The sequence below is a fragment of the Drosophila arizonae genome, chromosome 5, assembly GCF_054131065.1.
Source record: "Drosophila arizonae isolate 15081-1271.41 chromosome 5, UAZ_ARI_1.0, whole genome shotgun sequence".
Classification (NCBI taxonomy): domain Eukaryota; kingdom Metazoa; phylum Arthropoda; class Insecta; order Diptera; family Drosophilidae; genus Drosophila; species Drosophila arizonae.
Window position 1 is genome coordinate 6,534,246 of NC_142925.1, and position 27,890 is coordinate 6,562,135.

Consider the following 27,890-nt stretch of genomic DNA (forward strand, 5'->3'; position numbering starts at 1 on the left):
AATGAATATATACATACATATATACATATGTACATATATATGTATTATGTTGGTAACTTAATTATATAAGCCATGCAAAACTTTTGCTGCGGCTACTTCACAAGAACTGCGAACAGAAATTCTGCTGAAGAATATTTAAAGATGGGTCGTAGCTAGATATGTATCTACATATGCATATGTATGTATGTATATAGATGGATAGGTTCTTTCGAGTAAGCCTTGAATGGCATATATGCAAAGCATGACTAAGAGTTCTGAATATTAATATCAGGCCAGAAATTGATTAATCAATATCTTAAGCCAGCATAGACCAACTTGTGCCAGACAGCCAGGCATTTACATTCCTTTAAAGCTATGAGAGCTGAATAACTAAGATAGACGTTAGGCTATGCAGTAAGATGAAAAGATAAGATTGAATTCGAACGCGAGTTTTGAATACTTAAAGAAAATGAGAATATTCAACAATTTAATGTATGCACACTAACCTCACTTTTACAGAGATTGTCTTAAAATATAGTTACTATAGTTAATTAGATTTCATACACCCTGAATAAGCAAAAATATTTCACGCTCAAGTCATATAAATATGCAGAAATTACCAAAAGCTAACCTTACCTTATGCAATCTAACCTCACTTTTACATAGTTTGTAACAGACACACTCACCCACACACATACACACACATGTATGAGCTAGCTTTATGAATGTAGAACACTTCAAGCGCCAATTTAGATTAACCAGATTGAAATATATGAATTCAATTTATTGCCATAAACTGTTTAACTTAATTACCGAATCGGATTCTTAATGCGCATAGAATTGGTAACACTTAATGGGCTATTTGGCTGATATTGGATAGAGGCGGTGTGGCGGTATGGGTATAACTGGTTTCAGCAATCTCTATGCATGAGGGGGGCCTGTCTGCTTATCATAAGCGATTCGTGTGTATCGCATTCAATTTGTGTTCAATCACTCCATATTCATCAAACTTATCTTCAATTGCATTGAACAGCGACATTAACTCGAAGCTTGCCTCGAAATTGATGTAGAGCTGCTTCAAAATGACAGGTCGAACAGCTGTTTAGCATTGCATGCTCCACATTTCTATGAAACTAATTGGGGAAAAATCGAGAAAGAAAAAGCACGACAGAGTGCGCCAATGGCAGACTATGAGTTACCCTGTACATATACCACAACACAAGCCAAGCAGACAGATTCGCCAATTCTGTGCTTGTTCTTACTATAGTTCCCTTACTATGGATACGTGTTTTCTAATAACTAGAGTTTCAGTTGGACGATCCTACTGAAATTTGCAGTACATAATTATGGCTTTCAATTATGTGTGTATACTAAAAATCAAGAATTATACAACAATTTTCACTTCTATATTATATTAAAAGATGAACATCTTTTATTATGTGTTCATTTCGGGCGATACCAATATTTATCGATATTTAAAAATTTCTATAAAATTTCTCTTGATCATAATCAGACATATAGTATATGCATTCTACGCACTTCTGTCTATCACATTATATTTCAACCCCATCCCATATACCCAGCTTAAAAACTTTCAATGATTTCCAGGGTATTCAACTAAAACTGACTTAGCAGGAAGCATTTGCATTTGCAATATGGGATTCGCGCGCTGAAAATGAAAGTTATAATCCGGACAGTAGCAAAGCATATGATTGTTTACGCTCTCTTTCTCCTTCTCACTCACTCTCGCGCTCTCTCTCTGTCGCTGTCTCTGTCTCTCTTCCCGTGGTGTGGGGCACGCATTTGACTGCGCTGGCATATTTATCACACAAATAACTATTATGTAATGGTTTTTTTTTTTTTTTTTGCCAGCCAAGTCAAAGCGGGGCAGTTTGTGTGGCAGCCAGGCCGGGACAGGCAGGCGCGCTCATAACATCCACATGCAACATGCTGCAAATGCTTGAAATGCAGCTGGGCGCTGGCTTGCGCTGCCCTCTAGCTGAAATATATAGTCAATTGGCCTACATATACCTGGATAGCAATACACACACCCATACACACATAACACAGTCTGGCGATCAGAGTGCAGTCGTAACAGCAGCATTTACAGCCTGCAACATCGCAATAAATATTTAACAGCGTTTAGCAACAACAGCCCAACGGACAGTGCGACCATTTAGCAGACCATAGCTTAACAGGGATTATAGCAGTCATAACAGTAGCAGTTAAAGAGCTAACAGCAGACGTAACATCACCCACAGAATTAACGGCAGCTATGCCAGCAGCATTGAAAGTCTGTTAATCTGATTTATAGCTGTTGCATCACTGATATTAATGGCAGTCATAATAACAGCAGAAGAGTGCTGCATATCAAACATAACAGAAGGGCTAACATTGGCGTTGTCCTTGTCATACTGCATATGAATGTAGGTCAGCTAATTCTGGTAATGAACCATTTGAGCTTTATGTGTATCAAGCAATAAAAATTGAAACTAGCTGGAATATTTAACGATTCAAAAAGTGTTAAACAGCCTCTCTTAATGGTATACTGCTCGTAATATTTTTAATCAAATCAGAAGCTTGAGCTGCTGCTGCACGATTAGCACCTGTAACAGGCTCTACTGGATTTAACAATGCTGTAAAAATATTATTAACAGATTGCCCTAAACTAATTATTTCAACAGCAGCTACTACTACTACTACTAGCTGTATTATATAGCTGTACACAGATCGGCTCAACTTCCTTTAACATTAACTTGAGCACCTTCTGTTAACAGCAACCTTAACATAGTGCATCTGCTCAATCCTCTGTTATGTGAATCCGTTTTATTATTTTGTGGCATCGACCCACAAATCGATCAGTAAACGCTTGTTAAATCAATTGCGTGTGCTGCATTTGCTGATTAGCTAAAGAAAACCGAGGAGTAGAAATAGGGGAAAAAGAGGGCTCGAAATTTGGTTAAGTAATTGCCCCAAAATTGGTAATCAAATGAAAAAGACCAAAAAATGCGTTTTATTGCAAATTTGTTGTTGGTGTTGCTCATGCTAAGCAGACGCTCGTACGTGAGGCGTGATTGTGATCGGATGTGCCGCCTCCACGACAATTGTGACCCATTTAATGCGTTTAATTGACGCCGCTAAGACCAGCAGCAATAGCAACAATTCACACAGCAACAACAACAGCTGCAGCAAAAGCAAGCAGCAAAGGCAAACAGCATAATCAATGACGACAACAATAGTGGCAAAGGCAATATCCGCAGCAATAGCAACTGCAACAGCAACTGCTGTACCAGGAGCAATCATAACATGCAATGGCAACATTAGATCCTGTAACAGCAGCCGCAGCCTCAGCAGCAACAGCAGCAACAGCAACAGCAACAGCAGCAGCAGCAACAGCAACAGCAGCAACAGCAACAGCAGCAATAGCAGCCGAAACAGCAGCAATAGCAGCAACAGCAACAGCAACAGCAGCAGCAGCAGGAGCAACAGCAACAGCAACACCAGCAGCAGCAGCAGCAGTAGCAGCAACAGGAGCAACAGCAACAACAGCAGCAACAGGAGCAACAGCAGCAACAGCAGCTGCAGCAGCAACAGCAGCAACAGCAGCAACAGCAAGATCAGCCTCAATAGCCACCGCAACAGCAGCAGCAATATTAAACTTAATGATTGTCACCGGAACAACAGCATCAACAGCAACATCAACCGCAGTATGAGCAGCACTAACAGCTACACCAACAGCAACAATTATAGCAGCAATAAAAGTAACAGTTGCTGTTATGTGCAGACAGCATGTCAAGGTCGTCTGCAAAGATGATTTTTTTCCTTTTCGGGTTTGATTTGCTCGGGATAAGACGACAATTTTCAGCCGTTGCTGTTGCTGCCCTGACATTCACTTTTTTATGTGTTTTTGGACAGCTCTTTGGCTCTTAAGCAATACGTGCCAATATAAACATATGTATGTGTATTTAGGCAATCACATATATGAATGTATGTATGTATATGCTTCATGTGCCAGTTGATCATTCATATGGAATAATTTCAGAAGCCGATTGCAAACAATAAATCGCATTGTGACATCTATATCAGTATGACAATATCAGAATGTTGTCAATTTTGCTGTCAATGACTGTCTAATGCTCGCTCAGAGGTTTGTAATCAATTAGGTATATAGATATAGACATATAGTTATATAGATATTGATTGATGGATAAAAGGATATGTAGATATACAATCTTCATAAATATCATAATAAATATATAGATAATAAGGTATATCTATAGACATATTTCAATAGGTATGTTTATGAAATATAATCGAAAGATCTTAGACAAACATGTTTAATATATCTAACTACTGGCCTACATACAAAAACCTGCTAATCCAGCTACAATTATACAATATTTATTTCCAGCAACTTCCTCAAGTCCAACTTTTCCACCAAATACTGCCTAACCAATATGCTCTTTCTCTACTTCTGCCACACACACACTCTCCCTCTCTCGCTCGCTCACTCTCTAATGTTGTTTATTGTCTTACAGACAAAGCAAACACTAAAAATCTGCACAAAAATTTGCCCTGTCAAAGTTCGATTGTACATGTCAGGCTAGAGACAACAACAAGCGCTACAACAACGACAACATCTTCATTATTTTAAATGTGATTTCATTTTAGCAGCAGCAGCAGCAGCAGCAGCAGCAGCAGTAACTGATGCGTGCTTTTGCTGCAGCAAACATAGCCAACAGTTGCCCCAGAGTGTTGTTGTTGTTGACTAGTGGGCAGACCTCTTGGTTAAGCAACTCATAAAGCACTTAAGAGCGTATGTAGCTGTTGTTGTTGTTGTTGTTGCGGTCGCTGCTGTAGCTGCTATTCCTGATGTTGTTGCTGCGACAATTGTTGTTGCTGCTGCTGCTGCTCCTGTAGTTGTTGCTATTGCTGCTGCTTGTGCTGTTGTATGTGCTGCGACAATTGTTGCTGTTGTAATAACTGTTGTGATATCTGTTATAGTTGCTATTGCAGCTATTGCTGCGCTTGTTGTTGCTCTGTTGCTGTTGCTGCTATTGCTGACTGTAGCCACGACTGTTGCTGCTGTTGTTGCTGTTGTTGCTTTTGCTGCTGTGCGTCACGTATGTTTTACATTGATTGCTGTTGCTGTTGCTGTTGTCGCCGCTGCGACTGCTAAGACTCGTGCTGCTGCTGCTGTTGCCGTTGCTGTCGTCGCTGCGACGTCCGCTGTTAGCGCCCGCAATCGTGTATAAAACGGATGAGCAATTGGCCATTGGTTATCAGTCATTGGCAGACATTGGCAAACGCAGCGGCCATAAACCACAAAATCAGAGTCGAGTTCGCAAAACTAAGCCAACAGCAACAGATATCCAAATATGAGCACTCTTAAAGTTTTTGTAAGTGTGCCCAAAACTTAAGAGGAGAGTGTTCATGTAGTAAAAAAAAACATTAAATAAACAAGGATTCGCGTGTGAAAAATATATAAATATTATATAATAGTGCAGCGCTCTAACAGGAATGAAATACATTCCAAAAGTTATATAACAAACGTTTTATATGGTCTCTCTTAACTAACAAATTGTGCCTTGATATAAATCCAAAAATTTGCTAACAAAAAACTAAAATGCTTAATCGAAATTTTAACTAACAATAAAATCAAAATTTTCTAGATTTGTTAGTCAAATACAAAGTAAAAAATAAAAAAAAAAAAGAATTTAAGACTGTTTGGAAACTAAATGAATTGAAAAAAAAAAAAAAAAAAAAAAAAAAACAGATACCAATATTAAAAAAAGAAACATTTTAACTTAAAAAAACAAATTGTTAGCTAAAAGAAGCTATAGAAATATTTTCTTGAAACTGCCTAAAAAAAATATTATATTTCAAAAACAATATTTTAGCCTACAAATATATATAAACAAAATTTCATTCGAAATATTTATTTGAAAATCTAAAAAGCTAATTCTGCTAATAAAAAATATAAAACTTTTCTCTCTGGATTTTTCAAAATTTAATGAAATGCCACATATATTTTTATATATGAGTATATTTCTATAAATTCATTAATAAATCGATCACTATTTATTTAATTACTTAAATCCGTCAACAAATTTTGGTTTGGTCATTAAACGTTTTGCCCTTCACTTAAAAAAATTGCAGCAATTACTTTACTTTTTGTTAGTCAAAATATTATTTTTAGTTCATTTATTGATTTGGCCTTAATTGAAAATTTGCCCAACCAACAAAAATTATTTGCCAATTTAAAGTTGAGCAACAAATAAATAACGTATTATTATTGATATACGTAACTTTTGTGGGCTAAACGAAACCCTTTCACCCTAAATTACATTAGGGCGTAACTTTTTAGACAATACCTGAAAATTATTCTGTTAACTGAAGTTGAGGAGACATAAGAATTGATAGACGTCTTTAACAGATATCGCAAAAGCTATCAGAGCTATTAGATACCCTGTTCTTCTAACAATTTTTTAAGGGCTTTAAAAAGTAAACATTTTTGAATTCTTTACCGAGTTCTATTTTTAAATATAAATTCTCAATTTATATTTTTATTTATTACCAATTAGTTTTTTTTTTTTAATTTTTTCATAAAACAAGATATAAAATATTTAGATTTAAAACTATTTTAGTTTTTATGTTATGTTTTTAGTAGTTCTCGAATAACAATTTATATTAATTGTGACGTAAAAATATATATTCAGTATATCAATCCATATATTACTTATTTTCTAAACTCTTGTTAACCTTTTCAGATCTTTGCTGCGATCTTCGCTGTGGCCTACTGCGCGCCCAGTCCCGGTTTCTTTGGCAAACAGTAAGTGAACCATAAAACTCTTAGCCATAAACCGCTTAGCTAACATTACGTATAACAATCAATATAAAACGTTTGCCATTAAACCAGCTACCATCTAACATATACCATCTACCACCTGGTAGAGCGTCATCTGAAAACGTTTTTCCGTGTTGTTGTGCAATCGAAGTTTGATTTTTAATCGATTTTGCTTATGATCGGCTTGATCTCTTGTATGGCTTTTTAAATGCTATAAATTATGAATGTAATTGAATCCAAATGAAGCAATCACACAATATAAATAGAGATAAGCTAACACTCCGAGCCCTACATATATACACATACACATATGTATATATAGTGAGATACTGTTGCTGTTATTGTTATCGAGTTCAATTGGCAGACAGTGAACCTGGTCGCAACGCTGAGGAATTTTCGAGGCGACGCTTGGCATTTGCTGGCCTGCGAATTATAATGCGCACATAATTGCATTGAATCAATTAAAAATTCCGAGTATCGACCATGCGGCGACTGCTACGAACTCTCTCGGAACTCCACGTCTGAGCCAAGTTCAAGCAACTTGCCAACGGAGCGGGCCGCTCAAACAAGTCGAGACGACGGCCAGCCATTAGCTGATTAGCTAATAACATTGAGTGCCAATTGGACAGTGCACCAATCGATCTCCCCGCCTTCACCTTCCTCGCCTTCCCTCCAACCATATCATTAGCTTAGACATTTACATTTTCACTTTTATTCACTTTCCCATTTGATTTGCATAGCAATTCTTACTTCACAATAGGACTCATTTGCTCTGATTAGTATTTATATTCCAATATAATTTTATGTGAATTCATACCTTATCCGTATGGATTTCATAGTAAAGGATGCTAGAATCCTTGTTCACATGATTCCTTTTGATCTTCTCCAGCAAAATTCTTTTCCGTATCCCTGCTATTGAAGCTCATTATTAGCCTTTAGTTTTATTCGCAACTATCCAATATGATTTCTTAGCTCATACGAATTTTGAATAATCCAATTAAGCTGTCATTTCATACAAGTACTTAGTTTTATCCACATCCACATCCAATCCAATATTTCACTGTGTTTTCTGATAATAATTCTTATCCTCTCTCAATTCAAATCCCACCAGTGAACATCATACAATCCATGTGCCCTACAAGGTGCACACGGTGCATCATCATCATGTCCAGAAGATCGCCGTGCCTGTGGTGAAGCACGTGCCCATCTACAAGGAGGTGCACGTGCCTGTCATTAAGGAGGTGCCCGTGCACCATGTGCACCACGAGGAGATCGTGCCCGTGCATGTGCACGAGGATCATCACGACTATCATCATGACTTCCACAAGGGCTGGTCATCCTCCCTCTCCCATGGCTGGTAGAGCAACAGAGATAGGCATAGAGATAGAAAGAGCGAGAGAGCTACCGCCGGCTTTGTAAATATCTGTACAATTTAGTGAAAAGACAAACGCATTAAACATTTTAATTTAATGATTGTAAATAAAAGTGAGATTTTTGTCGATTGTAAACTGGAAATGTGCTTGTCGTTTTTCTTTTTAATTAGTTTTGTTTTTCGGTTTGTTTTATTTATTTTTTTTTTGGGTTATGTAAGTGTGTGCTCGGCTCTAGTTGGTTTTAATTTGCAGTTGCACTTGACCTTGGCCAGTTGGCTGGTCGCTTGATGTGGCCGCCGCCACTGCCGCCACTGCCACCGCCGCTGCCGTTTTGCAAGAACGACTTTCACAAAATCCAACTCGGGGTCAACCAGCAACAACAACAACAACAACAACAACAGCAGCAGCAGCAGCGGCAACAGCGTCAACCTATGTTGCTGCCCAAGCAATCGAGCTGTGCTGATCACCTGTCCAATTCCTTGTTCCAAGCACGGAACTGGAATCGCTCGCTCGCCAGCTCGCTCGCTTGTAACCTGATAGCTCCATTGCTGGGCGGCACGTGGGCGTGGGCGTGGCACATTCTTAGTACATGACACAAGGTTTTTTTTCGGTTAACGCTTTTATGACAAAACAAAATTAACTAAATTTTGTGTAATTTTGATTTGAGAGCCAAGGACTAATTTTTGTAATTAATTTAATTGATTTACCAACTAAGGGTCAGAAGGTCGTACAATAATATGTATTTTTTTTTTTTTTTTTTTTTTTTTTTTTTTTTTTTTTTTTATGAGATGTCTAAAATAGATTTAAGGACTAATAATTAGAAAATCAAAATATTGTAAGTTATTAATATTTTTTATAAAATTTTTAATGCATTTCAACCTTAATAATTTGTTAAATTGATTACAAAAATCTTATGGAGGGATTCGGACCAAGGACTTCTACTGAGCTCTAGGCTTATCAATATCATAGACTCAAGACTATTTCGATAAAAATATTTTTATAGTTATTATTTTGCACAATCAGCAAGTAAAATTAATATAATATAGTTAACTTATAGTGGATATTAAAATCCGACAGTAATATATACATATATATATTTATACATAAACTTCACACTTGTGCTTCACACGTGTAAAAAGGGTAAAAAAAATAGCAAAATTGTTAAACCAACATATCTTAACATATTTCATTTGGTATTTATCGTGAGCTTCAATTACATCAGCCTCCGCACTGTCTGTGGCTACGTTAAATGGTGATCTATTGCTCTAAGAGGGGGACAGACAGCGAGGCGTGGCTTATGACAAAGATTGTATTCAACTTTTTAAAACGAGTATTTACTTGAACTTAATGATAGCAACTAAAGAGTGGAACATAAATCAAATTGGAATCGAGCAAAACTGACTTCGATTGTGTGCACTCTCCATTCCAATTAGATGACAATTTTAAATGAATTGGGGCAATTTTTATAAGAATTCGATCGTATACACATTTATTTATTTACATACATCAAGAAATTACCATGGCCACAAATCAAGTTAGAATAGAGAACTTCAGATTGAACTCAATATCCAAAAATTTCAAGAGTTCATATGGTATGACATACAAAAATCCGGTTAAGTCCAATACAATGCATTATATATGTATATGCAACCATAGATCAATGAAATACAGACTTAACCATAAATCAAATAGAATAGCGAATTATAGACAGCAATACAATAGAACAAAATTCAAAGACTCATTGTGTAACACACAAAAATCCAATTAGACCCGTTAAAGCAATTGGTAGGTCTCATATATATCAATGTAAAGTCAATATTTACCAATTTCTTTAACTCTATAATTTTCTAAATTTTAAATTTCGTTTTGTAGGGCATTCAAAAAAAAAAATATATATATAATAATAATAACAAATAAACAATATAAAAAAAATAGAAGACTACTACTGTATTATATATATAAATTTAAATTAGATATTGGTACAAAATGTAGGTAATGAAATATTTATATACATATGAATAATTTGGCTTAAAGTTATTATAATATAATATTATATTATTATTATATAAATTATATTGTTTACGAATTATGATTAAAAATGGTATTAAAATAACAAAAATTGCGAAATAAATTTAATAAAACATACTAAAAAATTTTTTTTAATATATTTATAATATTTATAATTTTATGAGAAGTCTTTTCTTTATACATCTACCTATATTTAGAAAATATATTTTATTTAAGAATTGTTTTCTATATACGTATACTTATATTTAGATCATATTTTTAGCTCAACAAAAAGACCCCTGAAATCCGTTTTCGGGTCATGTTAATAGAATTTTAGATAGCCACAAAAGTTCTGTTGAATATCCGATTGGACTTAACAGAATGCTGCGAAAGAGAGTTCACTTAAATACGAGTATATGTATATTCCAATAATAAAATGAGTACACTTTAGTTTTTTATGTGACCAACATGTTTTGTTTTCAGTTTTTTATTTGATGCCAACAAGAACAAGCATTTCAAAAGTTGAGAACTAGAAGGAAGCTAAATGAGGAGAGGATCGCGCAGTTATAGAGAGGAAGAGAGTATGTAGAGGCGGTAAAGATGCGGTTGCTGCTCTTAGTGGCAGTAGGGGAAGTTGGGGCACTGCTGTGGCGACACGCCAGCGGGATAGAGACGCTCCGTCCAGCCGGGCAATGGTGGTGCGGCAACAGGCGCTGCGGCATGGCCGGCATTCACATCGCAGTAGGGATAGTTGGGGCAGGTTTGTGGATTGATGCCAGCTGGGTATTTGTCTCCACCGCCGGGCGCTGGTGCGGGTGCAGGGTTCCAGCTGGGCTGTGGCTGCCACTGAGGTTGCGGCTGCTGCCACTGGGGCTGTGGCTGCCATTGGGGCTGGGGCTGTGGCTGCCATTGGGGCTGAGGCTGTGGCTGCCACTGGGGCTGCGGTTGCTGCCACTGCGACTGGGGATTGTGCAGGCGCGCATTATCACAGAGCGGGAAATTGGGGCAGTCCTGTGGATTGACACCAGCCGGATACTGGGCAGCGGGCTGAAGCTGTGGCTTGGCCAACGCCACAACCAGGCAGGAGACGAAGAGCTGCAAAGGAGCATCAGAGCAGCTGTAACACTGTTGAGCAATTCCGGCCAACTTTAACTTACCAGCTTGAAGAACATGTTGAGGGTAGGTAGTAGTAATCCTTGTTGCCAATTGGACTATAAAATTGAATATAATTAAACTTCCAATTGGACTTGTGGTCAGCGCTGCACTGTGGGACAAACACAGCCGTCAACTAGCTTTTATAGGCCCGAACGAGCGGCAGAGCAGAGTCTTGGCTCTCTCGGCTATGCCGGCTAGAATCGAGACTCGGGGCTCGGTTTCACTTTCATTGGCTAAGATTTGGTGTGGTTGCAACTATTGTTGTTGTTGCTGTTGTTGTTGTTGTTGTTGACTGATCTCGCGCATATTTTGCTTGATTGGCCACACAGATTATTATTAGAGTCTTTGTTGAGCGAGCGAACAAATAAATCGACAGACACCAACACCTATGCACATGTCTATATCTGTATATGTATACATACGTACATATATAGCCGATATATATGTTTATATCAAGTTACAGCCGTCATTAGCAATAGCAATGAACTAAGCCCCGTTCGCATTCTAAAGATTGTCTCTCTTGGCGTCTGTTTTGTTGGCCTGCTCCACTTGGCGCGTTGGCGTTTCGCTGTTTATTTTTGGCCAAGCTTCTCAACCCTTGCCACACATGCCCATGCCACATGCCACACGTTCGGAATCTGTTCGTGAATCACTTTATTTGTGCCGCAGGTTTCTCCCAGTCGTGCCGCCAAGCACCGACACCTTCGCCAACGCGCTAAGCTCCTGATACAAATATATACACATATTGATATATAAATCAACTATACATATTTACATTAGTCCACACACTCGCCCGGAAGGCGCTTGCAAACGAGTTTTCGGTGCAGCGAACTTGCACTCGTTTCAATGCTTTGCTTTACTTTGCCACATAGAATTGCAGCAGGCTCTGAGATTCTAGGCTAGGGTTGCGCTACAAAAGATTAAGATATTTTTATTTGTATTTTTTAAATCTTTTTTTTTACCAAATTTTGTTTTGAAATTTTCTCAAATATTTCACTAATCTTCAAGCATTTTAAAATTGTTGCCAAAAAGAGCTGAGAAGAACTGCAAAAAGCTTTTAAATTCGAATCTAATGATAGTATGAGAGATAGATATTAAGAAGGCATAATATAGTATAGATATTTGCAGTTAAATAGGCATCTGTTTAAATAATAATTTAATAATTATATAAAAGTAAATTAAAAAAAAATATATATATTTTTTCTATTTATATGACAAATATTGTAGGCAAATTTATTTATTTGTAATATTTTAGTTTTGAAAAATAATTGGTTTGATTATTATATCGAACTGAATTGCTTCAGCATACATATACTTTATAAGTTTATTTTAATATTCGAATTAGGTAAACATACATATTTTAAGTTTCGCTCAATATATACATTTTTTTTTTTTTTTTTTTTTTTTTTTGCTTAAATTCCTAATTTTTCTATAGTATATAAAATTTCGATTAAAAGTCTAGCTTGATCAACGCAATTTTATTTCCTATCAGAATTTTTTAATTGCCCAACCCTAGTTGAAGCAGGTTTTTGGTCCGCTAATACACACATACAAATGTGGTTGCACCGCAATTGTCACCTAAAAAAAACGCGTTGTCCAAGCTGTGGGCCGTACGCAATGTAGCTTGATGCCAATGCCAAATAAACGAGAAACGTAACGCACGCACTCCGACTTCCTGGCTGAGCGGGAGCGAGAGAGATAGAGCGTGGACGTCAGAGTTCACTGGTGGGCAGCACTCAAGAGTGAGTGAGAAGGACAACGTAAGAAGCTGTGTTGGGCAGCACTCAATAACGAGGCGAAAAAATGCGCTGTCACACAAATTATGAGCTAATAAGAAAAACACACACACAGTCACACTTATACATGAAGCTGCAACAGTTTGTTGCTGCATGTGTCCAATTGCTGGCAACGTTTGTAACAGATTTAGTTTAATTCTTATAATTTGTGTTTGCAACTGCCGCCAGCCAGTCAGCCAGTCAGCTTGATAGCCAGCCATTGGCTAGGAATGTGCGCGGGCGCGGCTGCTCCACTTGTAGGTGGCTATTGCTGGTGGTGCTGCTGGCGGTGGTGGTGGAGCAAGCTGTTCTCGTTAGCCTTGATCAATGGCCCGGAAAAAATAAAAGCCAGCGAAATTGAAATTGTTGACCGTTCGCACAATGCACTCACATATGCACACATATACAACTGAGTGGACTACGCTCTGCGTATGTGTGTGTGTTTGTTCTTGCCTTTGATAACTCAACTATCGTGTTTGCCTTTTTTGTCACACTGGCATTGTATAGCCTGTCGCCTGTCAAATATAAATGTGTGTGTGTGTGAGTGTCTCAACTATCGTGCTCGCCTTTTTTGTCACACTGCGAATTATTATAGCCATTAGCTGTCGCCTGCCTTTGGTATATTTTTTGTCTTTTAATTATCAATTTCCTTTAGCACTTAACGGGGCGTTTGCATTAAGGTGTGGCGTTTAAAAGAAAGCGAATTTGCATACAATTTGCATACTTAAGTAATTACTTTGTTGTTTTTTTCGTTGTATTCAATTTACAATTTTGTATTTCAAGTAATTCTTGTTTGCAGATTAAACTAGTGAGGGGGAGGGGCACTGACTAAAGTGAACAAAGATTCTAAGCTAGATTTGCTTACCAACAATGTGTGTTATTTGTAATAATTAATTATTAACTCTAAGCAATATGTTTATTTATATATATATAAGTTGCATTTATTTGAAGCTAACGCTCTGCGAAGCCTAAACCTGTTCATGGCGCACTCTTGAGAGTTGAAAATTTCAATTGGCCTTAGCTTCAGTTTCAGTCTGGCTGGCCGCACTTTCAGTCTCCTCCGTTTTTGTTGCAGTCGATGGGGCGGGTTCGGCATCAGCCTCGGCGTCAGCTTCATCCACTTCCATATTCATATCGGCATCAGTATCAGTCGATGGCAATTCGTCATGCAGCGCCCGACGCGCTAAATGCTTATTATCTTCCTCTGGAAAGAAAACAATAGTTATTAGGTAATAGAGCGCGCATATTGCATCATATATATTATTCACCAGAGTCTTCGTCTTCATCGTCTGATGAATCACTATCAGAACTTCCATTATTTATTAGAGCTGGCGTTTGCGATTGCGTGGCGTTTAGCGAGAGGCGTGGTGCCACAGGACGCTCCTTGCGAGCGGGATTAAGCACTCCACAAAACGCACAATGAAATGTTGTATATTCATATTCCTCCATCGGCAGCATGCCTAAAAGAATAGCAATTTATATACACATATATAATTTCATTGTATATTGCAGCATTACCATTATGTCGGTGGCACTCCTTGCATATCATGCCAAAGCGATTCTGTGGACTGTCGCCCACAATGAAATCCACAAAGCGATCCAATGCGCTGCGTGAACTCTCATCGACAACGGGAAATGGCGTGCGCCTGCGTAGCAACTGCGAGCTGCGCGCCTGCGGTGTTGTATTCAGTGTCATTTGCGGAGCCATTACACTTGTATTTACATTGTTGTTATTCATATTTCGATAGACACCGGTATATGGTGTTAACATGTTGCGCTGTGCTGCTGCTGCCGCTGCAGCTCCAGCTACAGGTTGTGGTGTACGCTGTAGCGAGGAGCTGATGGAGCGATTTAAGGAGTTGCTACTCTGATTGGCGCGAGATGTGCTGCTAGAAAGCAAGCCACTGATGCGACTTTGTTGCTTATCGCCAAAGCGTTCCAGTAGTTGCACGGCCACCTAACCGAAAACAAATACATACATACATGCATGTAGATATCGATTATCATAATTGGTAACTATCGTAAGAATTATAGTTACTTTGTATGTCTCTTTGTCCATGACCTGCTCTAATATCTTTGTCTTCTTCTGCTTGAGCTGCGCCAGCTTATCGCCATTTTTGTTGAGCTTTCGCTGAAAATACCACGTAAACATTTGACGTAGAAAGACGATGCTGAAATATAATTACAAAATCAAATATAATGAGCAACTGCTGTTGTTTTGAAATGAGATCATCGAACGTCTGGTTTGGGCTTGATTGGATTACTCACAGTAGTGGAAACAATAGCAGCGGCACCAAATACATGATGCGCTCTTGCATTGTTGGCGGGAAATAGAAGAAATACCATAGCGCAAAGCCCACGATATATGCACCAATTGTGAAGCCAACAAAGTTGCTTACGAAACGTCTCTTCTGCTCCTGCGTATTGATCACATATTTCTCTAGATCTTGTATCTGCAATTGCAGACCTTCCAGAACAGCGGTTGTAGATTTTTCCTTCTATAATTAGAAATGCGTACGTATGTAAATCTGTTTTGCATACATAGTATATACATATGTATAGGTCGGCGCTTTGGCATCATTCGCCTATTGGCATACGCAATTAGAAATTACCATACTTACCCGAAATTTCGATAGAACAAAACCCATTATTCGTATTGTATAAAAAGTAAAACTTGTACTAATTAAATGTCGCCTACTTAAATTTAAAAAAGGTAAATATTAACTATTTTCGTGCCGTGACCCTGCCGCTAGCTGGGCTTGTTGATGCTCTGACGATATATACATATCGATAGACTCGAAAAGTTTGTGCACGAAATAACTTCTATCGGATATCGATACTAATTTAAAAAATAGTTTTGTTATATTTTAAAAAGTATTAAAAACTATTTTTTAATTAGTAGGCTTTTAACAAAATTTAAGCCATTTTCGGAACTGAATCTTTAAAATTTGTGGCTCTAAAATTCCATCGATTAGTTTTGCAGCCCTGAGTGCAGGCCAACAGCTGAGTTGCAGTTGCGCATTTTACAAAAAGTTAAACAATTTGCTCTACACAAATCAAGTCTGATTTATTTATTTGTATATTTTATTATAATCCACGGTATTAGTTGTATATTAAGCATTTAAACAGCCAGTTTCAACTGCAACTGGAATTGAAAACAAGTAAACTCGCTCACTCGCTGGTTTTGTGTGTGGGAGTTGTTGCGGAACAAAGCAGAGAGCACAAAAAGGTTGCTGATAAATCAACAGCTGCAGCATTTGGAGTGGATATCTAATAGTTAAACATGTCTAAAATAATTTCTCAAGAGACATTCGACGATGTTGTCCAAGAAAATGTGGTCGAATTCGCAATGAGTCCCTCCGAGGCCAAGGAGGAGACAATAAAGCAATTTGAAGCACAAGTGGGTAAATTGTATGCGTCATCAATCAATTAGATTGTCTTTATTTTGGTTTTGTTGTAGGGCATTAACCTCGTTAACATTATAAAAGACTTGGCTATAAATCCTGATACGGGTAAGCCAGTTATCAATGAAACGGTGGCCAAAATTCAAAATCACATCAACGAAAAAAACGAAGACAAAGCACAACTTACGGAACTTCTCGCCATTTTGGATCAGGAATGTAAGAAGTCGCTCGCCCACCGCGTGCTCGCAGGAAAACTTGGTGCACACGATGCACTTGTCCAACTGCTGGAGCAAACGCTGGCCGTGGAGCCATTGGAAACAGAATTGCTGTGCAAATGCTTGCAGGCCCTAAATAGTTTAACGCACAAACAGCCCGATTTATATGATCCCAAGGCGATGGGTGTGGTCCTTCAACTGCTAGCGCTGGAGAATCAATTGGAAGTGGCATGCCTCACGCTGCAATGGCTACAAAAGGCGTGTATTATGCACGAAATGAATCGACAGAGTATTATGGCTAGCAATGCCGTCCAGGCAATGAAGCCGCTGCTGGTAAAGGCCAATCCTCGACTGCTAAGGGAGTTGACCGCAGTGCTGAGATTCCTTGTGCTGGACGATGATATCCGTGTGGAGTTTGGCTGTGCCCACGAGCATGCGCGGCAGATAGCGAACGAGTTGTTGCTCGAGCTCGTGGAACTGTTGCCCGCCTATGAGGATGTCAATGTTCTGGCCGACTTGATGCTCACCCTTGGCACGCTGACAGTGCGACAGGAGCTGTGCACGGTCATCGACGATGCCGGCGGTCTGAAGATTATCTTCGATATAATGCGCAATAATCTGAATGAGGAGCGTCTAAATCGCGAGGCACTGAAACTCCTACGTGCCCTCGCCGGCCATGATGCTGTAAAGGCGCACATTGTGCAGCAAGGCGTGGCACCGATCATCAAACAACTCATTGAGACGCATCAGACGAACGAGAACATTCTCACGGCTGCCTTAGCTTGCATCACGACGCTTACGTTGCGCGTCAAGGAGCACAGCGAGGCCTTCTTCGAAACGGGCATTGCTGAGATTATTGTGGAGGCACTGCGTCAACATCCCAAGAATAAGATACTCCAACGCAATGGTGCTTGGGCCATACGCAATATGGTTTCCCGTTCACGCGATCAATGCGATACTTGGCTATCGTTTGGCGTTGAGGATTTGCTCAATGCGGCCATGGTGGAGCATCCGTCGGTGGCGCAGGATATCAAGGCTGCGCTGCGAGATCTTGGCTGCAATGTGCAGTTGCGCGAAGAGTGGACCGGTACGGCGGAAAAGAAAATTGCTGCATAATAGAAAAAAAAAAAAAAAAAAAAAAAAACAATCAAGGACATATATATATTTGATATTTTTATATATTTCATTGCTAGCTACATTTTAAGCACATACATACTTAAAAATGCAACCGCACAATAATCTGAGCTAACATAAGATTCATCTATAAATTATTGCTATTTGAAAGTTGTTGCAGTCTTGTTTTTCTTCTGGGTATTCTAACTATTTTCATTCAGTTAACTTGAAGTTACGCAGCGAGCCCGCCTTCAAGCGTGAATTAATTGTTGATGGTTTAGCTATTTGCTATTTGAAAGTTGTTGCAGTCTTGTTTTTCTTCTGGCTATTCTAACTATTTTCATTTAGTTAACTTGAAGTTACGCAGCGAGCCCGCCTTCAAGCGTGAATTAATTGTTGATGGTTTAGGCGTTGGCAAGTTCTGCTGCTCGTTCTCCTCCTCATCACGCTGCAAAAATGGATCTATCTTCTCCGAACCGCCCATGCCATTGTATGCGAAATTTGACCCCATTGCAGCCGACGAGCTGGAGGTGCCGGTCATCAAGAGGCGAGGTTTCTTGAATATCGAATACTGCAGCAGAAAGAGCAATAAAGGATTTGTACTAGAACATTACATTTGAATACATTTGGAATAGCCACCTTTTCGCTAAGATCACTGTGAGTCTTACGTATGACGCCATGCGAGGCCATGCTAATGCCTGATCCACTCTTGATCGGCGAGATTTTGGTCATGCTCAGCTCGGGAGGTTTGAGCAAATGGGAAATGCCAACGCTGCTCGATTTGATATTCAGGTAGGGTGAGGTTGACTCCTCAATGCGCTTGATGTTCTCTTTCTGTAAAGGTATACTATTATATATATGTATATTCAATGGCACATTCCGATACATACAGTTGTTGGTGAGATAGTGTTGCGCCTGTCCTCTTGCTTTATTGCTATAAGGTTGGTGTTAAGTCCTAAGGAATTATTTAAAGCATCCAATTCTATTGGCTTAGTCTTATTTATCTTAAGCTGTTGATAAGAAATATATATATATAAAATATATAAATTTCTAAGGTGGTCTCTCTTTACTCATACCTTCTGTTGTGTACGATACAGATCGCTCTCTAGCTGTGAGACTTGCTCTTCCAGCTGACTGGAAGTGGCAAAAAGAGTAAACTATTAGTATACCGTATATAGAATACAGTGTGATATACTGCATATAGTTTAACAACAATAGCAAATACTATACTTAGTATATCGTAATATACACGTAGGATATATAGGATCTGATTTTACTTTACCGTTTCGAGTCCAGCTCACGGCGTAGATCAGCCTGTACAGTTTTGATCACATTGCGCAATTCCACCTTCTTGGATTCGCATTGGCGCAGCTCGCGCTTCAGTGTCGAAACCCAACTGGCTAAGACTCGAGGATTCGATTCGTTACTCAGCAAATTTTCAGTATCGGAAGCGGTTGCTGTTAACATAGCTGCAACGCTTTCAAATAAGTTGATGTTCTCCTTCAACATATTGTTCTCCTTGCGCACGGCGTCCATGATCAATACCTCGTTTTTAAGCATTCTCAACTGCTCTACATAGCTGGTAATGGTAAATTCATTGTTCCTCACCTTGGCCTCCAAGCCACTTATAGTTTTTCTTTAAATCGGAAATGAGATTTACTTACGATATATGTATTAAGTTTATTCCCAATTAACTTACAAGCACTTCTTTTGAATGTCCTTTAGCTCCCTCAAACGTTGTTCAGCTTTTTTTTGTTCCCTGTCCTTCAATTGAATGGCCAAATTAGCATTGTCCAATTGCTCCTGCAGCGAGCCAACATCGATGCGACTGGTATCTAAATTGGCTACATTGAAATACACACGCAATATATTGCGAGTTGTGCATTTGTTGCGGCATTGTGGACAAGTTTTTGAGCTGTATAATTTTCAATTTCAATTATATATTTTATATTTCCGTTTACAATTTTCGCTTACCGCTCGAGCCATTGCATGAGGCAAGTGTGGTGAAACATATGCCCACAGGAAGTAACGTAGACTTCATCGGATGGCGTGAACAGTTCCGCGCATATAACACAATTCAAATTCAACATGCTTTATGAAAAATTATAAAATAATCACGAAAAAAAAAAAAAGTTGACAGCTAAAAATATTTTCCTGCTTCTCGTAGAAATTCGCGCCGCTTCATATGAAATCAGCTGTGTTTCTCTGTCAACTTCAAGTGAACAATGAACATTGTGCGCGCAGCCAACTTTAGGTTACATTGCTCGCGCAGCCAACTTGACGTGAGCAGAAATTTGCGCGTAGCCAACTTCAAGTGAGCTCAATTTTGCGTGGGGCATAATTGCAATGGTCTACAAGTGTTGCTATAAATTATTGAGTTGCGCATCAGCTAAGATTTGTCACTAAATTTATGGCTACATATTTTATCCATTTCGGTTCGTGTCTGAGCTAATGTTTTGAACTTACCTTAAAATGTTCCATACATTTTTGCTGGAGTCTGATGAAGCGCTTGTATCGTAGACGCAAGTGTTGCTATAAAAATGGTTTGTATATAGGCTAGCTTATACTGCACTGTTTAACTGACACCCATCAGCTCTGAGCGACTGAAGAAATGCTTCAGCTTCTGCCCTTTATATAGGGCGACTATCACTCAAACACAAAGTCGCTCTCAGTAGAGTTTCAATTGACCAATGGGAACAGTCTCTGCTGCTGCAAGCCTTTTAGCTTCGTTTTACTGCAATATAAATACCAAATGAGCTCTGCTGCACACATGTAGACAATGATTCTCTGTAATTAGGAACACAGACAGAGATCTATTCGGTAAGAAAGTCTGTGAGATATAAAGTGAGACGAAGAGGCTAGATCTAGCCTGAAATAGGCTAAACTGGCAGCACTGGCTCTCAGTAGAGTTTCACTTGACCAATGGGAACAGTCTCTTCTGCTGCTAGCATTTTAGCTTCGTTTTATTGCAATATAAATACCAAATGAGTTCTGCTGCACACATGTAGACAATTATTCTCTGTAATTACGCACACAGACAGAGAGCTATTCGGTAAGAAAGACTCTGAGACATACAGTGAGACGGAGAGGCTAGATCTAGCCTGAAATAGGCTAAACTGGCAGCACTGGCTCTCAGTAGAGTTTCAATTGACCAATAGGAACAGTCTCTGCTGCTGCAAGCATTTAGCTTCGTTTTACTGCAATATAAGTACCAAATGAATTCTGCTGCACACATGTAGACAATAAAAATGATTCTCTGTAATTAGGCACATAGACAGAGAGCTATTCGGTAAGAAAGACTGTGAGAGAGACTCAGAGGCTAGATCTCGCCTGGAATAGGCTAAACTGGCAGCACTGCTTCTCACTAAATAGGTCTCTCTACATTTTGGTTTGCGTCTCAGCTGGCATTTCCGTTAATTTAAAAATTAAAAAAGTTTTGCTTGAAAGTTCAATTTAGTTTTTATTTGTAATTTGCAGCCAATGAAATGTACAGTAATTTTATAACATAGCATTTGATTTAAGTTGCGTCATCTTTTTGTTTGCTTTGTATATCAGGCAATAATTCTTACTAAATGCGCGCCAATTTGTTTTCTTTTTCAAAAATAAGAAATTTACGTAAGGTAAAAAATAAAATTTAATCAGTGTTTTGTGTGATGAATTATTGCGTGATATAGAGCAAATCAAGAACGTTTTTTTTTTTGTTTTTATTTACGGTTGAATAGGTATTTACTGTCTTCTTCTTATTTATTTTTGATATCTAGATTTAGACATAGATAGAGCTGTAGTTTCTTAAAAGTCTAGCTGAAATTTTTTGATTTTTTTTTTCACATTTAAATAGGTTTATTTTTCAATAGTTTTTAGGGTATTAAAACGATTTGATTTCAATTCTGATATTGTTTGCTTACTTTAAGAGGGTTTTCCCTTTTTTTTTTGCTATATATTTAAAGTTTTTGTTTTTATATTTAAATTTTTGCTAATTATGTTTTACCCATTTTTCCCGAAAGTAGTTTTTGCTTTTCAATAATACACGTGGTTTCTGCACCGTCTTCTTCTTCGTCTTTTTAGTTATTTTCTTTACAATAAATTTTCTTGCGCCCTTAAATTTATTTTGTCTGTATTTTTAATATGCTTTATATTCAAAGAAATCCTTGACATATTTTTTATTTATATATATTTTTTACCAACTTTTTTGCTTAACTTGTAATAGTACAACAATTTTTTATTTATATATATATATATATATATAGATATTTATTAGGTGTAACTAGAATTTGCTTTAACAATTGATTTAAATTGCATTTAAACAATTTTAAATCTACATTTAAATTTAAAGTTTTTAATATTTAATATTGATTTATTTATATTTTTTAATTATATATTTGGGCCTTACGCTAATTGCCCTTGAATAGTCAACAAATGTTTTGCACTTATTTTCTAGCTGATTTTATACACACTTAAAGATCGCTATATCTTAGATATATATGTTTATATATATGCTGTATGGTTCAGTTATAACGATTCCAAAAAAGTCCATTTGCTATGCTCCCATACCCAAACTATATGATCTAGTAACTGATCTTACGTCTCTAAATAGTTTACACTTACATTCAATATTTCATTATATCTTTTGAAAAGTATTTTTCTTTCTTTCTATTTGTATTTGGAAGTAGATTTCGCTAGTATTTAGTTTTATTTTAGTTGCTAAAGCTTATGACTAATTATTACTTTTGTATTTTTTGGTATTTTGATTACATAGTTCGTACAGCTTCAAAATTCTGCAGAGAATATGGTACAGTTGTCAAGAGAATATAGTTTCCACAATAGATTCTAAAACAGTTCTTCCATTTCCATTTCCCAGAAAAGCTGCTATAGAAACTATTCCCCCAAAAAACAAGCTTTAAACACAGATCCGTTTCTAAAAACAGTTGAAAAAAAAAAATAATTTTCCAAAAATTCTAAAAATGCAATGTACAAAAATCATGTTCAAAATGTGTTTCGGAAATATCCTAAAAAATTAGTTTTAGGAATTAGTTTTTAAGACGAAAATCGGAAGAGGTTTTCGAACGTTTTTCAAAATATTTTTATCAGCAAGTCAACATTATATTAATCCAATTTACAGAATAGAATTTCTAAAATGAAACCCCAAACTTATATATAAAAAAAATCCGAAACTGTTTTAAACATAATTTCCTTAAGTAGTTTTTTACAATAAAGAAATATCATCAACATTTTCCAAATTAGTTTAAAAAGAGTTTTAACAGTTTCTTGTCATTCTTTGCTTTTTCTAAATTATTTCAATATTTATATTCAATTATTTTATAGTATTCGCTCAACTTATTTACATTTGTCTTAATCTATTTACAATATATATTTTAATACATTTATTTTTAATACATTTATAATCTCAATTTCTTATATCTACTGCTAATGCTTTACTTTTGGTATACATGCATGTAGTGAGTGCTGGTGTTCGTCTTCTTCTTCTTCATCTTCCGCTGCCGTTTGTTCATATTCTTTAGCTGCTTTCTGTGGCCTTTTAAATACATTTTTAACGAAGAGGCAAGTCCTTTCGCCTGCTTAGCAGAAACGCCTGCAAAATAGTTTTTAAATACGGAAGAAACTTATTCAAATGTAAATTGGCAAAATTAATTTCACTTAATTAAAGTTTCTTTCAGATTTTGCTGCTGTCGGCTGCGACTGCTGAAATCTGCAAATGCAAATGTAGGGCAATTGAGGGCATATTAGTTTTGTTCAACTTTATGTAACAGGTGTTGAGCAGAAAGATTAGACACTACTTGTCTGTCTTTGTGTCTCTCTGTCTACACGTTTATCCGTCTCTTATAAGGCTTCCTACGAGGTATGTTTTAGTCGTGCTAACCCGTCGAGAGCTCATTATTCATTTTTTTTTTTAATTCTAATTTTAGCCATTTTTTAAAGCCGTTTTTCTAGATAAAAACGCACGCATTGTGTTGCCATAATTGGAATGACCCTTTGGGCGCATTATACGTTATCCTGTCCAGAGTTGATTTAAAACGCAGCTCGCATGCAGATGACAGCGCCGATAAAGTCGACGGATAAAACTTTTTCACAGTTTTGGAAATTTGAGAAATGAGTCGAGAGATGCGAGAAACTTTGCCTTCAAGGCTAACAAATTGTTTCAACTGCCATGGCAAGCGGGCAGCAAAGCGTCTGAGAGTGGATGAGGGTGTGTTGGAAAGAGAGAGAGAGAGAGAGAGAGAGTGTGTGCGTTTGAGTGTGTGCGTGTTGGCCATGGCCAGCGTCTGTCGAGTATTTGGTGAAATGGGGCGCCCAAAGCAAAGACACTATACGTTGACAGCCAAATTCAAAACACTCTCTAAAACAGCAACAGCAACTGCAGCAGCAGCCGCAACAGCAACAACTGCTTAAGCCATATCAATAACGGAATATTGCAGCACATTGCAAATTGAAACTGGTGCAAAGCGAAATTGAAAAAAATATATTAAAGAAAAATAACTGCCAGAGCTTCTGTTTGGACAGAATTGCAATCGTTTTCAATTTCTTTGGATATGTTCTCACGTCTTTTTTTTTTTTTTATTTATGTACATACCCATATGTATGTTTATATATTTCGACTATTTTCATAACATTGAATGTACATACCTTCGCCTCTTCGCATGCACTATCTAGAGCTTCCCGCTGCGATAATGCACTGGTCGATGACCGCCAAACAAGATGCGCTTGAAGGCCTGTCGGAACTCAGGACTGAATATCGTGTAGATGACCTGTGAAAGCAGAGAGAGACAGAGAGAGAGAGAGAGAGAGAGAGAGAGAGAGAGAGAGAGAGAGAGAAAGAGAGAGAGAGAGAGAGAGTGTGTGTGTGTGTGTGTGTGTGTGAGAGAGAGAGAGGGAGAGAAAGGAGTATGTTTTTTATTAGCTAAATTCAATATTTCTATGAAATTTTCTTAAATTAAACTTGGTTTAAGAAAAAAAGGCAAAATGTTTGGAATAGAAAATAGGAATAGGAATAGAAAGTTGAGCTTATAATGCAAAGCAATTAGCTTCTATAAATACAAAATAAATACATATATTCAGAGGACGCTATAGCTATATAAGTTTACTTAGATGAGTTTGTCTGGGTACCACAATTTTCGTCGTTATAACCGGTTTCTACTGTATATGTAGTACATACATATGTATTTATTAATTTGCTATGCAAAAATGGCTAATTTTGTAGCACTGTCAAGCTCTGCTCCTTTAATGCCAAAGTAACTGAAGAGAATATACTTTAAAAATCCAACCTTACTATCGATAAATATCGAAATGAAATACAAGTAATCCATGACAACAACAAAACTTAGGTGGCAACGCTGTCAACTTCCCAACGGCCCATTCTAATTGTCAAAAGCGCCGTGTGAGCACGTAAAATAGTTTAGTAGATTGTAAAAAAAAGGGAGTAAGTGAAATTCAGTTTTATGTAAAACTTCGCCTAATACAGATGTAATAATTATTGCACAATTGGGCAGAAAGAAAACGAAAATGAGCGCCAACCATAACGAGGGGCCAACGACCAGCGCAGCCGCAGCCGGCGGCGATGGCGATGGGAGCGGCAACGGCAAGAACAACGACGACAAGGGCAAGGGGAATGGCAGTGGAAGTGGAAACGGAAAGGACAACGGCAGCGGCAATGGGAACGGCAACAGCATGGATCGCAAACGTTTCAATGTCAAGAAATGGAATGGCGTTGCTCTCTGGTCCTGGGATATAGTCGTCGATAACTGTGCCATTTGTCGCAATCACATTATGGATCCGTGCATTCAATGCCAGGCGAATCAGTCGACCAACAGCGGCTCCGAGTGCACCGTCGCCTGGGGCTCGTGCAATCATGCCTTTCACTTCCACTGCATCTCGCATTGGCTGAAGACGCGTCCCGTCTGCCCCCTGGACAATCTCGAGTGGAACTTTGAGAAATACGGACGTTAGCCAGCTATCGAGATTTATGCACATTTATATATGTGAATACAAATATATGTGATCAATTCCTTGAGAGAATCGAAGATATTATGAGCGAGAGTTTTTTTGGTTTCATAGAGGGAACTGAAATGCCGTTTCGCTTATGAAATGAATATTGTCCTCAGTGCAGGTGGGCAACTGGGCTGAGTTTTACCGGATTATATACTATTGCTGAGGTTAACGGTTCATACAGACGGACTAATGATATATGTAGTTATTATCGGCTTAGCTCCTGCTCTTTTGTAAGAATATATGCATATGGATTATAATATACAAACACGCATATTTCTGCCCGTTATAGAAGTATCTACACATGTCTAAGATCATTTTCGCATTTGTTATTCTGGGCTTAAAAGTGATTAGTTATTCGATATATATCGATAAAGTCGTATGTGCTGCCAATTGTCCCAAAAGAGGCAAAAAGGGAACATAGTTTGACTATATCATATATAACAATCTCATTATATATAATTTACAAGCGAATGGATGAATGATTGAGATATGCTCCAAAATATACCAAATTCAGATAGTCATAGTGGAGAGAAATGGGTATACAGAGAGAACGATTTTGCAGAGCTCAAGGATTATTCTCAAGGACTATTCAGTAAGCTCTATAAACGATGCCTTGTAAACATTGAAACAGTTCTTTAAACTTGTTACAGAAGTTGCAGAGGAGATTAGCAATGCCCTAAGATATTTAAACAGAAATATTCATTGCACTTTTAGGATGATCTAGTTCCAGATTCATGCACAACAAAGAAATTTGGAAAAGTTTACACTGATTTATAATTCTTATTTATATATATATTCTATGTTTGCATAATAAATGTTTACCGGATTCAGCGTCGAGTTGAAGTAGCCCAGCCACAGGAAGAGCGAGGCGACGCTGTCGCTGATCTGGCAGGCGGCGCAGAGGGGCAGCGTCAACGCCATCACAAAGAAGGGCAGCCAGCAGACAACGAAGGCGCCCGTTATAATGGCCAAGGTTTTGGCCGCTTTCCTTTCACGCTTCGCCTCCAGCGTCTCCTTGCGTTTGTTCACCTTTTGCATGGGATTCGCGATGCTGGACAATTGCTGTGCCGGCTGCTGCTGCTGTGAGTGTTGAGTGGATGAATTGGGACTTGGATTTGGTTGCTGATGCAGCTGCAGGTGGAGCTGTTTGGTGCGCGGCTCGGGTGTTACCGCACCCGAGGCATTTGCGGAGCTGCATAACGGATGCGCCTGGTTGCAGCTGGTTAGCGTGCTGGTCTTTGTTGTCATTGGGCCAGCTGCTGGCGTCGTTGGTGTCTGTGGCGATAGCGCTGATATCGATGTAATTGTTGTAGCATTTGATGTGCTGGCACCACCTCCACCTCCACCGCCACCGCCACCGCCGACGGTGGTTGTTTTTTGCAGCTGTTGCATTTGTTCCAACTGCTGTTGCAGCTGCGGATCCTCAAGCACCTCCACACCGCCGTTGCCATTGGCTTTGCCAGTAGGTGTTGTTGCTGCTGTCGCTGCCGCTGCTGCTGCTGTTGCCTCTCCAGCTTCAGCTGCTGCTGCTGCTGCTGTTGTGGTTGCGGTTGCTTCAACCACATTTAGCTGTTCCTCCAGCTGCTCCTCCTCCTGCACGCGTGGCTCAACAGCTTCAGTGGGTTTCAGTTGCTTGTGCTGCTGATTGGCCAAAGCCACCAAATGTGAGACGGTAGCGATTTGGCTACCTGATGTGCTTGGCGCCTGCAAAGAGAGAGATAGTGAGCGTGAGAGAGAGAGAGCGCATATATCAATATTCAATTTCGGTTTAGCATTACAAATCGGAGCTGGTTGCAATTGCATTCACATAAATATATTTATGAGCAATTCCTCTAAACCAATTCCACTTCCATTTCCGCTTTTTTATGCTTGGCCATTTCTGTGGCTATTCATAAAAATCGCCGGGTAAATAAATACGTGTATTTATTTACGTTAAGCTTCACGTTGAGAATTCACGCACGCACCACTCGACGGTGTGTGTGTGTGTGAGTGTGATGGGTGTGTGCCACGCCCCTGCT

General features: G+C 38.4%; 6 protein-coding genes, 1 long non-coding RNA gene and 1 pseudogene across 10 annotated transcripts in view; 4 read left to right on the top strand and 4 right to left on the bottom strand.

Moving 5' to 3' along the window:
• Positions 1-5,225: 5,225 nt before the first annotated feature.
• On the top strand, positions 5,226-8,341 carry LOC108616507 (uncharacterized). The gene is made up of 3 exons (XM_018011741.2): positions 5,226-5,378; positions 6,750-6,811; positions 7,938-8,341. The coding sequence occupies exons 1-3, from the start codon at positions 5,358-5,360 to the stop codon at positions 8,185-8,187; spliced, it is 333 nt and encodes a 110-aa protein (XP_017867230.1). The 5' UTR covers positions 5,226-5,357; the 3' UTR covers positions 8,188-8,341.
• A 2,311-nt stretch (positions 8,342-10,652) lies between these two features.
• LOC108616501 (uncharacterized) lies at positions 10,653-11,524 on the bottom strand. Its single transcript, XM_018011736.2, has 2 exons — positions 11,364-11,524; positions 10,653-11,301 (listed from the first exon to the last, which is right to left on the bottom strand). The coding sequence occupies exons 1-2, from the start codon at positions 11,376-11,378 to the stop codon at positions 10,822-10,824; spliced, it is 495 nt and encodes a 164-aa protein (XP_017867225.1). The 5' UTR covers positions 11,379-11,524; the 3' UTR covers positions 10,653-10,821.
• A 2,527-nt stretch (positions 11,525-14,051) lies between these two features.
• Positions 14,052-15,934, bottom strand: Lnpk (zinc-ribbon metal-binding protein lunapark). Its single transcript, XM_018011730.2, has 6 exons — positions 15,758-15,934; positions 15,405-15,634; positions 15,175-15,307; positions 14,655-15,093; positions 14,405-14,596; positions 14,052-14,340 (listed from the first exon to the last, which is right to left on the bottom strand). Exons 1-6 carry the CDS (start codon positions 15,782-15,784, stop codon positions 14,144-14,146), a joined length of 1,218 nt encoding a protein of 405 aa, XP_017867219.1. The 5' UTR covers positions 15,785-15,934; the 3' UTR covers positions 14,052-14,143.
• A 33-nt stretch (positions 15,935-15,967) lies between these two features.
• LOC108616496 (armadillo repeat-containing protein 6 homolog) lies at positions 15,968-18,039 on the top strand. Its single transcript, XM_018011728.2, has 2 exons — positions 15,968-16,536; positions 16,597-18,039. Exons 1-2 carry the CDS (start codon positions 16,420-16,422, stop codon positions 17,869-17,871), a joined length of 1,392 nt encoding a protein of 463 aa, XP_017867217.1. The 5' UTR covers positions 15,968-16,419; the 3' UTR covers positions 17,872-18,039.
• On the bottom strand, positions 17,916-20,121 carry nopo (TRAF interacting protein no poles). Its single transcript, XM_018011729.2, has 7 exons — positions 19,843-20,121; positions 19,568-19,783; positions 19,151-19,504; positions 18,945-19,002; positions 18,759-18,878; positions 18,508-18,702; positions 17,916-18,439 (listed from the first exon to the last, which is right to left on the bottom strand). Exons 1-7 carry the CDS (start codon positions 19,956-19,958, stop codon positions 18,209-18,211), a joined length of 1,290 nt encoding a protein of 429 aa, XP_017867218.1. The 5' UTR covers positions 19,959-20,121; the 3' UTR covers positions 17,916-18,208.
• Positions 20,122-21,783: 1,662 nt separating this feature from the next.
• The window catches only part of 5-HT1A (5-hydroxytryptamine (serotonin) receptor 1A), an 87,151-nt gene continuing 81,044 nt past the window's right edge, over positions 21,784-27,890 (bottom strand). For both annotated transcript variants that reach the window (XM_089471546.1, XM_018011725.2), the window contains 3 exons: positions 26,695-27,576; positions 24,511-24,632; positions 21,784-23,458 (listed from right to left, as the gene is read on the bottom strand). In XM_089471546.1, the coding sequence (XP_089327672.1) occupies positions 24,534-24,632; positions 26,695-27,576 (981 nt within the window). In that variant the 3' untranslated portion in view covers positions 21,784-23,458; positions 24,511-24,533. The remainder of the gene's footprint in view (positions 23,459-24,510; positions 24,633-26,694; positions 27,577-27,890) is intronic.
• On the top strand, positions 25,148-25,911 carry LOC108616505 (RING-box protein 1 pseudogene; annotated as a pseudogene). Of its 2 annotated transcripts, none has more exons than XR_016270558.1 (2): positions 25,148-25,303; positions 25,374-25,911. The product of XR_016270558.1 is annotated as an RING-box protein 1 pseudogene, transcript variant X1 (transcript). The 2 variants fall into 2 exon arrangements; XR_016270559.1 differs by having other exon boundaries at positions 25,200-25,307.
• LOC149268418 (uncharacterized) lies at positions 26,178-27,709 on the top strand. Its single transcript, XR_016270560.1, has 2 exons — positions 26,178-26,464; positions 26,523-27,709. It is a non-coding gene; the product is annotated as an uncharacterized LOC149268418 (long non-coding RNA).